Source organism: Hylobates moloch, unplaced genomic scaffold (assembly GCF_009828535.3).
Source record: "Hylobates moloch isolate HMO894 unplaced genomic scaffold, HMol_V3 SCAFFOLD_10, whole genome shotgun sequence".
In the NCBI taxonomy this organism is placed as follows: domain Eukaryota; kingdom Metazoa; phylum Chordata; class Mammalia; order Primates; family Hylobatidae; genus Hylobates; species Hylobates moloch.
In genome coordinates, this window is record NW_026652285.1 from 22,146,257 (window position 1) to 22,161,157 (window position 14,901).

General features: G+C 52.2%; 1 protein-coding gene across 5 annotated transcripts in view; it reads left to right on the plus strand.

The window, feature by feature from the left end:
* Positions 1–14,901, plus strand: part of ARHGAP23 (Rho GTPase activating protein 23) — a 95,720-nt gene that overhangs the window by 73,567 nt on the left and 7,252 nt on the right. For 4 of the 5 annotated variants that reach the window (XM_032163399.2, XM_032163398.2, XM_058445244.1 and 1 more), the window contains 4 exons: positions 623–748; positions 6,992–7,033; positions 7,621–7,717; positions 9,799–9,830. In XM_032163399.2, the coding sequence (XP_032019290.1) occupies positions 623–748; positions 6,992–7,033; positions 7,621–7,717; positions 9,799–9,830 (297 nt within the window). Of the gene's footprint in view, positions 1–622; positions 749–6,991; positions 7,034–7,620; positions 7,718–8,138; positions 8,162–9,798; positions 9,831–14,901 lie in introns of all 5 variants that reach the window. The other variant, XM_032163402.2, reaches the window with a different exon arrangement.

Here is a 14,901-nt window from a genome sequence, read left to right on the forward strand (position 1 = left end):
CGGCGCCCCATATCCGATGCACTGCCATCCTCTGACTTAGCTCAAGTCCCTCACATTGCATTTTCCTCATCAAACCCCTTATGCTTTCTGGTTCTGCAGTGGGGAAAATGAGGGGAGTGATAGGAGTTTTTGTGTTTTTTTGTTTGTTTTTTTGAGACGAAGTCTCACTCTGCTGCTCAGGCTGGAGTGCCATGGCACGATCTCCGCTCACTGCAACCTTCGCCTCCCGGGTTCAAGCGATTCTCCTGCCTCAGCCTCCTGAGTAGCTGGGATTACAGGCACCTGGAAGTGATTGGATTTTTTTCCCAGGCCTAAAATAACCCCTGGGACCTCCAACATGTTTCCTACTGCAGGGTCTCCCACTGCTGGCACTGACCACTCAGGGCTGCCCTGTATAGGTATGCAGGTTGGGCACTGCTCATGGCTGCTGGGCCTGGGGATGAAAGGGGCTGAACTGGCCTGTGCTCTACTCATCAAGCATCTCCATGCCCATACAAGGGGGTGTCCACCCTCTAAGCTGGGGACTGGTGAGGATATAGTTGGGGACAGAGGCCTCAGGAGCCAGAGTGAAGGAGGACTGAGTTCAGGATGTTGACAGTGACCTGCTTTCCCTGCTGCCCAGATGGAACCCCGGAACCTGGCCCTGGTCTTTGGGCCGACACTGGTGAGGACGTCTGAGGACAACATGACGGACATGGTGACCCACATGCCTGACCGCTACAAGATCGTGGAGACACTGATCCAGCACGTAAGCCCCTGTTCCGGGGGGTGCCCGGCAGCCCCTCTGAGCCCCTCGCTCTTGGTCGGCCTGGCGGGGTGTGCCCCAGGAAGGGCTCGGCAGTTTTAGAGCATGCTGCTAGGGTGGTATATACTCCTCCAAAGCCATGGGCTGCATTTCAAGGCAAGGCAGGAATGGATCCTGGAATCCCTGCTGCCCTGGGATGTTGTGTCCCCAGCAGGAGAGTCAAGAGGCCCCCGAGCGTCCAAGATGCCTGGGAGAGGCAGAAGAGGAGGAAGGGCAGGGAAGGTGCTATTGGTGGAGGGTGGAAGGGGCAGCTTCAGAAGGTGGCACCTGGAGAGGTGTCCTGGCAGACACGAGCAGACAGGGGCCAAGGTCTGGCCTGACATCAGGAGGCTCCGGCTTTAGTGACTTTCCCTGCTGGCCCCACTGAGGTTTCAGGGAGGTAGTGGTGATGTCCACGGTAACAAGGGGTGGATGGGGCAGGGCATAGGGCCTCGGCCTGAGGCGGGATCCTGCACCAGTGCTTGGCGTGTACTGGGCTGGCCACCTCCCTTCTCATGGCTTCCTGGATGCCAACAGCCCTGGTCCTGTAGGTTCTTGTTACTGTTCATGGGTAGAGGAGAACCCAGAGTGGCCAGCAGAGGGCGCAGGAGGCCTTGGTTTTCCAGAGCCCAACCCTAAGGCAGCACTGCTGCCTTCTGGGGTGCACACGTATGTCATTATTAATCATAGATTTTCCATTTCCAATTCTTGTTACAGCCCACAAAGGATGAGAACAGAGCCCCTCCTGCCAGGGGAAATAAGACTGGCAGCTGGTCAGAGGAAGGGAAGCCTCAGTCCCAAGCCCCCTAGACACTTTAGGGAAGGAAAGCTGGGCCCTATCACCCCCATTTTACAGAGGAGGAAACAGGCTCAGAGAGGCAAAGCAACTTGTTCATGGTCACACAGCTAATAAGTGGCAGCCCAAGATTTCAAGCCAGGTCTGACTGACCAAAGCCTGTGCTTTCCTCCCGCTATCAACCCAAAGGCCAGACTCCTATGTCCCTCCTTGAGCTGGCTTGGGACGGAGAGGGGGGGCCAGGGGAAGGACGTGAGGGGGTGGGCAGCTGAGCCATGTTAACAGCCTTGTTTGCCCATCTCCCTCCTTCACTGCATGCTCAGGGCTCTGAGCCACAGGAGGGAGGATCACAGCCTGCTGCATCCGGACACTGGGAACACCACTCCAGAGCTGTCTGGGAGGCCAGGGCTGCCCTGCAGCGTCGGTGATCCTGATGAGGCCTTGGGAAGGCTTAGCTCTCCAGGGCACCAGAGAGCCCCAGAACCTCCCATGAGGGTGTGTTTTGGGGGCAGCAGCAGGGAAGAGTTGGTGTCTGGCCCTGTGCTCCTGGAGAAGCCCCTGGAAGCCCAAGGCCTGAGGTCAGCTGAGGTGTCAGGAACTGCAGCCTTCAGGGAGGAAGGAGGCCAAAGCCCCAAGGGGGAGTCCCTGCTCTGGGCAGGGTGGAGAAGGTGGAGTTTGTCTCATTTAGCACTGACACTAGTGCCTGGCACACAGTGGATACTCAGTGTTTGTGGAGTATAAATGAATGAGTAAATTGCTAACTGAGGTTACATCAGGCTGGGCTTTTCTTTCTCTCTCTTTCTTTTCTCTGTTTTTTGTTTTTTTTTTTTTTTTTGATAGAGTCTCAGTCTGTCGCCCACGCTGGAGTGCAGTGGGCAAATATGGCCCACTTCCAGGCTCAGGCGATCCTGCCATCTCAGCCTCCTGAGTAGCTGGGACTAGAGATGCCAGCACCACACCACCTGGCTAATTTTTGTATTCTTTTGTAGAGATGAGGTCTTACTATGTTGCCAGGGCTAGTCTTGAACTCCTGGACTCAAGCTATCCTCCCATCTCGGCCTTCCAAAGTGCTGGGATTACAGGTGTGAGCCATCACCCCTGGCCAGGCTGGGCTTTTCTACTCAGAGATTCATTCCCGAGAGCTAACTGAGCTGGTGTCCTTCCCTTCTCTGCCTCCTTGGCATTTGAATGTAATCAGCCCTGGATGATTGTCGAGGGAATGAGCCACCCACTCTGCAAGCCCCGAAAGCCTGCCCACCCAAGCGTGCCTGCTGTCTAGCCCAGAGGCTCCATAGCCAGGGCAGTGCTGCTGTCACTTGGGGCACCCAGACCAGTCCTCAGGTCGGAAAGAGGGTGGCAACTGAGGGGTAAAGAGGAACAGCGACTTGCCCAGGGCCACACAGCAAGATAATGGCAGAGCAGAGAGGAGAGCAAACCGGGGTGTCTGACCTCGCAGCGGGCAAGTTGCCAGGAGCCCCTACCTATGTTTACAAAGTCAAATGGAACCCAAACAAAGATCACCCCAGGGCATTTGCTCAGGGACTCACTCAGCAAAGGCAGCGATACCTAATGTTGCTCAGCCTCAGCACTAGTGACCGCTGGGGTCCAGATAAGTCTTTATTGTGGGAGGCTGTTCTGTGTGTTATAGGACATTTAGCAGCATCGCTGGCTTCTACCTGCTAGATGCTGGGAATATCACTCTAGTTGTCACAATCGAAGATGTCTCCAGACATTGCCAAGTGCCCCCTGGGGTGGGGGGATTGACGGCAGTGGCTCTGGGGCCAGCCTGCTCCTATGTGCTGTGTGGCCTTGGACAAGTTCCTTACCTGCTGTGCCTCAGTCTCCACATCTGTAAAGTAGAGATGACAATACTGTTGGCCTCACACCATTGCGAATGTCTGCTAAAGCACTCGCGGCGGTGCCTGGCAGGTCCTAAGTGTTGTGTGAGAATTGACTGTCATCCTCTTCGTCGTGGTCATTATTCCACGCCAGAGACAGATCCCCGTGCTGGGAACATGGAGGTGAATGGGAACCTGCTCAGAAGGAATATTGCCAGCGGGTGTGGTGGTGCGTGTCTGTGGTCTCAGCTACTTGGGGGTGCTGAGGTGGGAGGCCGCAGTGAGCTGAGATTGCGACACTGCACTCCAGCCTGGGTGACAGAGTGAGACCCTGCCACAAAAAAAAAAAAAAAAAAAATCCATAAAATGATGCTTCTCATTCATTTATTCATTTAATAATGTTTATCAAAGTAAGAGCTGCGTCTCTTTGTGCTCTGGGCTATGCCCAAGGAAGCCCCACAGAAGGACCCATCCCGGCCCTGGGTGCAGGGCTGGGGTTGTAGTCAGGGAGTTCTTGAACTGTCTTAGAGGACCATGATGAGAACTTAGCCAGGCAGAACAGGGAGAAAGGGCATCCCGGCGGAAAGAACAGCACGTGCAGAAGCAGGGTGGCAGGAACTAGTGTGGATTCCTCTTGAGAGCCATGGCCACCCGGGCGCTTCCTGTAGACGCTGTGGCTTGCAGAGTACTTCTGGGCACCTTCCAACCCGAGTTAAAGGCTGGCTTCTTTGGGCCAATCCTCAGGCTCCCCCTGGTCAGCCTGTCTCTGGAAGCCGCACTTTTGAATAACGGTAGCTCACATCTATTACACATTAACAATGTGCTGCACTCAACATTTTCCATACGGTATTTCATCTCAATCCTCCTCAGGCCTAGAAGGAGGTACTCACATCATGCCCATTTTAGAGATAAGTAAATAGACTTAAAGAGGGAAAGTAACTTGGCTAAGGTGAACTTGAACCAAGATGACTGACTCCAGAGCTTCCATTTTTCTTTTTCTTTTTCTTTTTTTTGAGACAGAGTTTCACTCTGTCGCCCAGGCTGGAATGCAACGGCGCAGTGGTCTCCACTCACTGCAGCCTCCGGCTCCTGGGCTCAAGCAATCCCCCCACCTCAGCACCCCCAAGTAGCTGGGATTATGGGTGCGCACCACCATGCCGGGCTAATTTTTGTGTTTTTAGTAGAGCTGGGGTTTCACCCTGTTGGCCAGGCTGGTCTTGAACTCCTGACCTCAGCTGATGCACCTGCCTCAGCCTCCCAAAGTGCTGGGACTACAGGTGTGAGCCACTGTGCCCGGCCAGAGCTTGCATTTTTCTTATCTTCCTTCGCTGTCTTCTCTTCTATCTCTTTCTTGTTTCCCTTCTGGCCTTCCTGTGCTGTTTGAGTTAATCACATGTCAGATCATGAGCAATAATAACTGAGGCTCATGGCGCATGCTCAGGCAAGTCCCCTTGTTTCCCCTCTTCATTCCGGACCCACTCTGTTCTCCCCTCCCCCAGGGGCCCACTCTTAATAGGCTAATATGTGTCCTTCCAGGACACCTTCCACTTATTATAAATGCATGGCTATCCTTAAATGTATATAATATTCTTTGTGTGTTTTAAGTCTACATAAATGAGATTGTAAATTGCCTATTCCTGTTCTTTCATAGGTGTTGAGGGGGGTAAAGGGTAATTGCCTTAATTTTTATTTATTTATTTTTTTGAAATAGAGTTTCACTCTTGTTGCCCAGGCTGGAATGCAGTGGTGGGATCTCAGCTCACTGCAACCTCTGCCTCCCAGGTTCAAGCGATTCCCCCACCTCACCCTCCTGAGTAGCTGGGATTACAGGTGCGCACAACCATGCCCAGCTAGTTTTTGTATTTTTAGTAGAGATGGGATTTCACCATGTTGGCCAGGTTGGTCTCAAACTCCTGACCTCAGGTGATCCGCCCGCCTCAGCTTCCCAAAGTGCTGGGATTACAGGTGTGAGTCACTGTACCCGGCCTGTCACTGTCAATTTCTAATGCTTATCAGTTTCTGTGTCTTCCTTCCACCACATCTAAAAGCCAAAAGTGGTGGGGTGCAGTGGCTCATGCTTGTAATCCCAACATCTACATTTTTTTTAATTAGCCGTGCAAGGTGGCACATGCCTGTAGTCCCAACTATTCAGGAGGCTGAGGTGGGAGAATCTCTTGAGCCCAGGAGTTCAAGGGTACAGTGAGCTAGGATCATGCCACAGCATTCCAATCTGGATGACAGTGAGAGACCCTATCTCAAAAATAAATAAATAAATACAATAAAAGCCAAAAGTGCCTTAGTTATTTCTTGGAGCTTGCCGAGGTTCATCTCTTTACTTGCTCAAGTATTCAGTTAAGAGGGTCTTTGTGTAGTAAACTTTCTGATGTCTCAGGATAGCTTTATTTCAAGGCTGGGTGCAGTGGCTCCAGAGAGCAGGAGGTTCACTTAAGGGGTGATTAAAACAATCTGTGGTATGCCTGTAATCCCAGCACTTTGGGAGGTGGAGGTGGTTGGATCACTTGAGGTCAGGAGTTGAGACCAGTCTGGCCAACATGACGAAACCCCATCTCTACTAAAAATACAAAAATTATCCAGGTGTGATGGTGTGCACCTGTAATCCCAGCTACTCAGGAGGCTGAAGCCAGAGAATCACTTGAACACAGGAGGCAGAGGTTGCAGTGAGCCAAGATTGTGCCACTGCACTCCAGCCTGGGTGACAGAGTGAGATTCTGTTGAAAAAAAAAAAAAAAAAAAGAATAGCTTTATTTTACACTCAAATTTAAATGAGTGTTTAGCAGGGTATAAAATTCTAGTTTCCTTCAACACATCAAAACTTACTCTCTTGTCTTCTTGTGTCTTGCTGCTGAAATTTCCAAGTACCTGTGATAGGTGTTCATTTATAAGCAATCTGGATTTTTTCTTTCAGAAAACTTAGAACTTTATCTTCAAGATTCTCAAATTTTACAAAATATATTAAAGTATGGGGGCCTTTATTTTCTCTCTTCTTTGGCCTTTATGAGAAAGCTCTCACCTCCTGCCCCTCAGGAAACCTCCAACACCTTTTTTCTGTCATTTTCCTTTTCTGGGCTGGGTATGTGACACCCCTGTTGTCAGTGTGGCACCCATGGGTGGCAGGTGGCGTGGGGCATGCTCGGCTGTCACAGCCATGGACCTGGCCAACGCTAAGGGCACTGGTGCCTCCCTGCCCCCCGGCTTGCCGTGGGGAGTATACCATAGGGGTGTACCCAGGACAGTGTTTAGAGAAAAGCAAGTAAAAGCGAAGCTCTCCCTAAGCCTATCTCCCATCTCAGGGGGCCCCTCCCACTCCCTGCCGTGTTTCCTCCCACACTGGGGTCCCACCTTTTCTCTCCCCCAGGGTTTTTCATAGTCTGTGGAGTCAGGTTTTAGGGTCCGTCAAGCTCCCTGTGAGCCCTCTTTCGCAGCCCCGCCAGCCTGGGGTTTGTTGAGAGAGAGGCGCCCCTTGCCGCCTGAGCCGGTCCTCTGGAATGAGCAGGTGGAGGAGACTCTTCTTTCTCATGCTGATTTCATCCCTTCCTTTTGTCTTCTCTGCAGTCAGACTGGTTCTTCAGTGACGAAGAGGACAAGGGAGAGAGAGTAAGTGATGCCGCGGGCTGGGCTGGCCTGGGGGCTGGTCAGGGTGAGCCCCAGTCCTTGGGGGGGGGGGCGGGCAGCGGGACTTAAGCCGGGGAAGGTGCCTGTCCTTGAGGCTTCCCTCAAGTCTGATGGAGGAAACACAGACCCTCTCCTCAGGAGCCCCTAGTCTGATAGAGAAGCACAAAGCTTGCCTTCAGGAGTCCCCAGTCTAACTGGGGGAGATATAGGCCTTGCTCAGAGGGAACCCAATTCAGGAGTAAAGGCAGCTCCTGCCCTCCAGGCTACTGGGAAGGACTTAGGTTGGAGGAGTTCCAGTCTAGTGTGGGAGACACAGCTCCTGCCCCCAGCTGAAGGGGCCGCTCTGGCCTTCGAGGTTCCGAGGTGTTGAGGAAGGCACAAAACTGTCTAATAGGGGACATGTAGGAATCATCCTCGAGAGCACCCGGCTGATGAGGGAGACGGTCCCTGCCCCAGTGAGCCCGGTCTGATGGAGGAGACACGGGCTCTGTCATCAGGGCACTCCCCTCTCGGGGGTCGGCAGCCCAGCATCCGAGGGCATGCCAGCTGACCCCTCCTCCTATTCGCAGACCCCTGTGGGCGACAAGGAGCCTCAGGCAGTGCCCAACATTGAGTACCTCCTGCCCAACATTGGCAGGACAGTGCCCCCTGGCGACCCGGGGTCAGGTGAGCGCAGGGGCCTGGGAGTGGGGAGGCGGGAGGGTGGACACTGCATTCCTGAGGGTCCCAGATGCCTGGCCAGATGCCCAGCTTCCCTGTGCCACCCCAGCGGGGCCCTCCCCTGCCAGCCACCATGGAGATGGGGCTGTTGGGGGCCTTCTCCCTCCCTGGGGAAGTGCAGCTTGCCCCGTGCCCGCCTCCTGTCTGCGCAGCTGCCCCGCCCTGGGCAGGGTCGGAGCTTTGTTCACCCTCTCTCACTGGTTTCTTTCCTCAGCCTTTAATTTCTCATGGGCTGGCTGTGTCCTTCTGGGCATGTTCCTCTTTTTAATTTTTCTTCCTTTTCTCCTTGCACCCCCGCCTCTCCCTCCTCCTTTCCCCGTGCTCTCCTCCCACCCCCTTCTCTTCTCCTCCCCCTCCCCTCCTCCAGCGGACCTGTTGGAGATTTAAAGGGTACAGTGCGGTGTCGCGGCCTCGGTCACTAACAGTGGCGGGTGATTATAAGAAGGCTGGGTGGGCACAGAGGCAGGCAGAATGTCCCGGACTGTGAGGACCCCACGCTGACATGCCATTACCCCTGCTTGTTATCCACTTACTCCAGCAGTCCATGCCCCTCCCATCCTAAAGCCCGTTCTCAGGAGGAAGGAGGCACTCACTGGGCCCAGGGCCCTCCCCGTTGCCTGGACGCCTGGGCATTGGATTGCTGCCCTCCCGCAGTGCCACAGACCCTGCGGCCTCTCTGTGCCAAGTCTCACCACTGCTAGTCATCCGGGCTGGGGACCCATGCTCTCTGGAGACCAGCGATGCCACGCCCAGAAGCTTCTCTTTAACTCGTGCCTCAGTCACCACAATGGGCCGCCTCTTCCTGCTTAAGAAACTGGGGCCCTAAGTCCTGTTTGCAGGGCCTGTGGCCCTCTCATGGCAGAGGACAGATGATTTACATGCTCAGAGACAGATGAGGGCCACTACCTTTGTGGCTGCAGCCACTGACTCCTCCCCCGGCCATGGTTGTCCTTCCCTTTAGTTTTAGCACTTCTGTTCATCTCTGACAGAGGTACACAGGAGCTCCCTAGTCACCAGAGGCAGGCTCAGGAGGGGCCAGAAGACATGGGGGTAGGACGGCAGAGAGGGACCCCGTGTCTCTTCTAATCACCCGCCGCCCCCCGTGCCCCGTGTGTCGTGTGTGGTCGCCCATCTTGCTTTTCTCACCTTGTGCAGGGGGAGGGGCCTGGAGAGGGGGCGTCTAACTTGCCTGCTAGAGAGTGTGGATTAACCGCACCTGCCCACTACCCTGTGGGACCCCAGGAGGCCCTTGGACCAACCTGCTCCCTCTCTAGCCTTGGAGAGGACCCGCCAGGACGTGTTCCTGGTTCCTTCTCCACCCCAGTGATATGAAGGGAGTGGGACCCAAGTCCTATAGAAATCATGCTTTTATTCTCCTTCATAACTGGGTGATAACTGGGGACCCTGCCCATGAGGCAGGGTGACCCCAGGTCCGGGGGTGGAACCTATCAAGGCTCTAATCACCAGCCCACTCCACCTCCTGTGTCCCACCCACTTCATTTCTGCCCTTTTATCCATTATTCATGTGGTCCCTCTTCTTTGTTGTGTGCTCGGGGGTGGATGTAGGGCACCCACCTCTCTGTGCACTGTGTGGTCTCCATTTTTCCAGAGCATCTGTGATTTGCTGTGTTTCACTGTGGTGGTTTCCATGGACTGCATCTGATATTTGGCATTTTCTCTCCAGTGCTTCAGAGAAACAGGGACGGGCGGTGAAGGGGAGAGGAACCAGGCTCAAAGACAATGCCCCCTTGCCCTTAGCCATCGGTAAATGAGGGGCCAGTGGCTGGCAGCCTGATGTCATTTCCTGCCTCTAGAGGAAGTGGCAATTAACATCATTTTCTGCTCCATCCCTCTCCCATAGAAAATGACATCAGAGGTCCATCATACTCCTAGGGCCTGGGGAGATCTCATGTTTCAGAATTCCCTGGTTTCTGAAGCCTTTGAGGAGAGGGAATTGTGTGCATAAGACTCAGCTTTCTTTTTCCCTGATGCAACTTTCATTTTTTTTTTCTGTCTTTCACCAACAGATTCTACCACCTGTAGTTCAGCCAAGTCCAAGGTACGTATAAAGGCAATTCTGAAGGCTTGATCCCTGTACAAGCCAGCCCACTTTGGTTTTTGTTCAAGGGAATTGAGGGAATGGCAAGTGGACCATGGGGAAAGTTGATGGTCCCTGGGAGGGAAGGTGGGAGGTAGTGAGAATTGCTTACCTTGCCAGTGTTTGGTGAGGCATCTGCTGTAGTAGAAGGACCTGGTCTGGGAGTTATGTGGCTAGGAAGCAATGTGGCTCAGTGGTTAGAAGCACAGACTCTGGAGTCAGACAGTCCTGGGTTTGAGTTCTGGCTCCACCATTTAGTAGTTTGGGACAATGGGCAAGTTACTTAACCACTTTCTGATCCTTAGCTTCCTCATCTATAAAATGAGGATATCAATAAATCTGTGGGGTGCTATAATAAATAAAACAGATATCCTTTAAGGTCTTTGGAGAGCCTAAAGCAAGCAGAAGGAAATAAAGAGAGGAGCAGAAATCCATGAAATTGAAAACAGTTGAAAAAAAGCATGAAACCAAGAGCTGATTCTTTGAAAAAAAATCAATGAAATTGATAAACCTCTAGCCAGACTAACAGAATAAAAAGAAAGATGGCACAGATTACCAGTATCAGGGATGAAAGAGGGACATCAATACAGACCCCTAAGTTATTTTTTATTTTTTATTTATTTTTTTTCGAGACAGAGTCTTGCTCTGTCACCCAGGCTGGAGTGCAGTGGCACCATCTCGGCTCGCTGCAAGCTCCGCCTCCCGGGTTCACACCATTCTCCTGCCTCAGCCTCCCGAGTAGCTGGGACTACAGGTGCCCACCATCACGTCCGGCTAATTTTTTGTATTTTTAGTGGAGACGGGGTTTCACCAGATTAGCCAGGATGGTCTTGATCTCCTGACCTTGTGATCCGCCCCCCTTGGCCTCCTAAAGTGCTGGGATTACAGGCGTGAGTCACCGCGCCTGGCTACAGATCCCTAAGTTATTGAATTTATGGGCATAAAGTTGCCCATAAATTCAGTAAGTTAGATGAAATAGACCAATTCTTTGAAAGATTCAGACTGCCAAAACTCACTTAAGAAAAAATAGGGCCGGGCGCGGTGGCTCACGCCTGTAATCTCAGCACTTTGGGAGGCCGAGGCGGGCGGATCATGAGGTCAGGAGATCGAGACCATCCTGGCTAACACGGTGAAACCCCGTCTCTACTAAAAATACAAAAAAAAAAATTAGCCAGACCAGGTGGTGGGCGCCTGTAGTCCCAGCTACTCGGGAGGCTGAGGCAGGAGAATGGCGTGAACCCCGGGGGGCAGAGCCTGCAGTGAGCCAAAATCGTGCCACTGCACTCCAGCCTGGGCGACAGCGAGACTCCGTCTCAAAAAAAAAAAAAAGAAGAAAAAATAGATAACCTGAATAGTCCTATACCTCCTAAGGAAATTGAATATGTAATTTAAAACCCCCCAACAATGAAAACTTCAGGACCAGATGGTTTCACTGTTAAATTCTACCAAATATTTAAGGAATTTTTTAAATTTTTAAACAATTTACTTTAATAATTTTAAAATATTCTAAATAGAAAATAGTATAATTTTAAATATTGATATATTAGTTATTTAAATATTTGAATTATTTAAACATTATTTAAATAGTTATTTAAGAAATAATACCGATTCTCCACTATCTCTTTTGGAAGATAAAAGGGTGGCTGGGCACCACGGCTCACGCCTGTAATCCTAGCACTTTGGGAGGCTGCGGTTGGATCTTGAGATCAAGAGTTAAAGACCAGCCTGGACAACATGGTGAAACCCTGTCTCTACTAAAAATACAAAAAAATTAGCTGGGTGTGGTGGCATGCACCTGTAATCCCAGCTACTCAGGAGGCTGAGGCAGGATAATTGCTTGAACCTGGGAAGAGGAGGTTGCAGTGAGCTGAGGTCGTGCCACTGCACTCCAGCCTGGGCGACAGAGCAAGACTCTGTCTCAAAAAAAAGAAAGGAAAATAGAAGAGGAAGAAACACTTTCCAACTCATTTATGAGGCCAGCATTACCCTGATACCAAAACCTAGCAATGCTTTTGGAAAAGATGGCTAATTCATTTGATAATACCAATACAAATACTTGTTGAACGTCTACTCTGTATCAGTACTGTGCTGGGTACTGAAAATATTTGAGCCAAACAGATAGGTTCCTGCCCTCACGAAGCTTGTCTTCTAATGAGAGACAGACACTAAGCTAATGAAGAAATAGACTGTCTGGCAGGTTTGGAGGCACAGTGGAGGCAGAAACCAGATGGAATGAGCTAATAAAGTGAGGGAGGGAAGAGCGCATACATAGACCACTCTTGTGAGAAGTCCGATTGTGAAGAGATATTTACAGAACAAAAATGGGAAAATATGTGGCTTGAGGGAAACTTTCATTAAAAGATGAAGGCAGCCAGGCATGGTGGCTCACACCTGTAATCCCAACACATTTGGAGGCCAAGGCAGGAGGATCCCTTGAGCCCAGGAGTCCAAGACCAGCCTGGACAACATGAGACCTCAACTCTACAAAAAATGCAAAAATTAACCAGGCATGGTGGGGCAAGCCTGTAGTCCCAGCTACTTGGGGGGCTGAGGCAGGAGGATCTTTTGAGCCTGGGGAGGTTGAGGCTGCAGTAATGAGCCATGATCATGCCACTGCACTCCAGCCTGGGCAACAGAGCAAGACCCTGTCTCAAAAACAAACAAACAAAAAAAGATGAAAGCACATATTTACTTGCCAATGGGAATGATCCAGGTGAGAGAGAGAGAGAGGAAGAGCTGGGCCCAGAGCCCATGAAGCAGCAGTAGCGTGTGCTCCTAGCAGATGCATCCCCAGGTGTAGTAGGAAGAGAGGGAGGTGGCAGGGGCACACTAGCAGGCAGTGTTGGCAGCAGGTCATTGGGGTCGCTCCCAGCTGATGGCTCTTCCCTCAGCGAAGTGGAAGGTGAGGACCTCTGCTGGGCGTGAAGGTGGCAGGGGAAGTCTGAGCAGAGTGAAGGAAGTCTGAAATGGGTCCCATGAAGCAAGGCAGATTTCCTGAAGGGGCCGAGGAGCATCATGGGCAGGCCGAGGGCTCCGAAGGCTGGCTGCTGCCCCTTCTCGAGAGCCAGCACTTTGCCCAGCAGCCGTGCCCCGCCGCTTTCGGCCTGGCTTCTCCACACTCCCCAGAGAGCCCCTTCTGAGTCCCCTTCTGGCCAGAAGATGTCCTCATTTGCTTCCTGTGACCCCACCATGTCTCCAGTGGACTCAACACTGACCTCCCCAGAGCTCACAGGCCACTGCCTCCCTGAAGCCTCCTGGCTTGAAATTCCTTCCTCCTAAGATGCTAGCAGTTACCGCTTCCCAGTCTGGGCCTGCCTGACTCCTGCATTAGTCTGGGAACTCCTGCAGGAGGCCTTCTTGATCATAGGGCCTTGAACAATAGAACGTGCTTTTCAGAGAGTACGTCTTTACCGTAAACTGAGTCAGAGACTTCACTGTGACGCAGTGAGTTCATCATAATCACTAGCATGAGATGAAAGAGAAGGGAATGCACATTTACTGAGCACCTACTAGGTGCCAGCCAGTATGCAGATAACTTTTCACAAACATCGGTTTCATTTCATTTTTACGGAAGACCCTTGAGTTTTGTACCATCTCCATTTTACAGATGGGGAAACCAAGGCTCAGAGAACTTAAGTAACTAGAAGTTTGGGCATATTCTTGGGCCTCAGGCAGGGGAGCTGGTTAGGTGGCCTCCTTCCTTGGCGGTGCTCTGGTGTCTGAGTTCTGATCCTCTGCTCTCAGGCTCTGAGTGTTTCTTGATTTTCTGGCACAGGGACTGGCTCTGTCCTGAGCCTGAGCTGAAACCAGCCAGCCAAGCCTCTAAGAAACAGAGGCACGGACCAGGCTGCCGGTCTATTAAGTACAGCCATAGGAATAACTGTTGCAGGGACAGGGACATTGAGTCGTGTGTGCCGCAGTGGTCTCAGTCTCATCTACTGGGGAGACCAGGAATCAGAGTCAGGGAAGCAGGAGGCACCAGGCATCTGAGAGGCTGTGGCCTCCCGTCCCGGCTGTAGGGAAGGGGCTGCCTCGGGCACCAGGGCCTGGCCTCCCGCCAGGCTGTGAGCTCTGAGGGCGGGCACAAATCCTGCAAGTGCTGGACACTCACCACTGCCAGCCTCTGTCTCTCTTGCCTGACTCTAAAACCCAGGTCCGTGATGGTCAAACTGTGTTCCCTGGAGCCACCATGGGGTCGTGACCACCAACAGGTGTATGAGAGGACCAAGCGTGCAGGGATCCAAGCTCCCACGGCCTCCATCTGAGCCACTCTTGGTTCTGTCTCACATTGCTGGGTTTCTAGGGAGGATTCGATTTTGAGAGTGCTCCCAAGCTCATCAAAAACCATTGTTCTAGATGTGACAGCCCTGTCTCTAGACTTTCTCCAGGCTGTGTCCAGGACACCCAGGTGGCATCGGTGCCCCAAGTTACAGCCACATTCTGATCCTGCCTCCCTGTGTGGATGGTTTAGGCTGTCCCGGGTAGGAGTGTGGGCAGGCACACATGGCAGTCTCTCAGCTCCACAGCGGGTGGAGTGGAGCTGTTCATTACTCAGAAGGCTCCCTTATCATCTTTTTTTTTTTTTTTTTTTGAGACAGGTCTCGCTCTGTCACCCAGGCTGGAGTGCAGTGGCCCGAACACAGCTCACTGCAGCCTCTAACTCCTGTGCTCAAGTGATCCTCCTGCTTCAACCTCCTGAGTTAGCTGGGACTACAGGCACACACCACCACTCCTGCCTAATTTTTTTGTATTTTTTGTAGAAGTGGGGTCTTGCTTCTTTGCGCAGGCTGTTCTTGAATTCCTGGCTTCAATGGATCCTGCTGCCTCGGCCTCCCCAAGTATTAAGATTACAGGCATGAGCCACTGCACCCCACTCTCCTTATCATCTTAATTCCAAGTTCTTGGGGAAGGGGACCACTTTTGTCTTCTCTGGTGGTCCCTTGCCTACTGCTTACCTTTCTTAACGGCCTGCAGTAATCCCCGAGCACCCCCACTGGTACAGGGAGAAGTCTAGCTCCTGACCAGGCTCTGT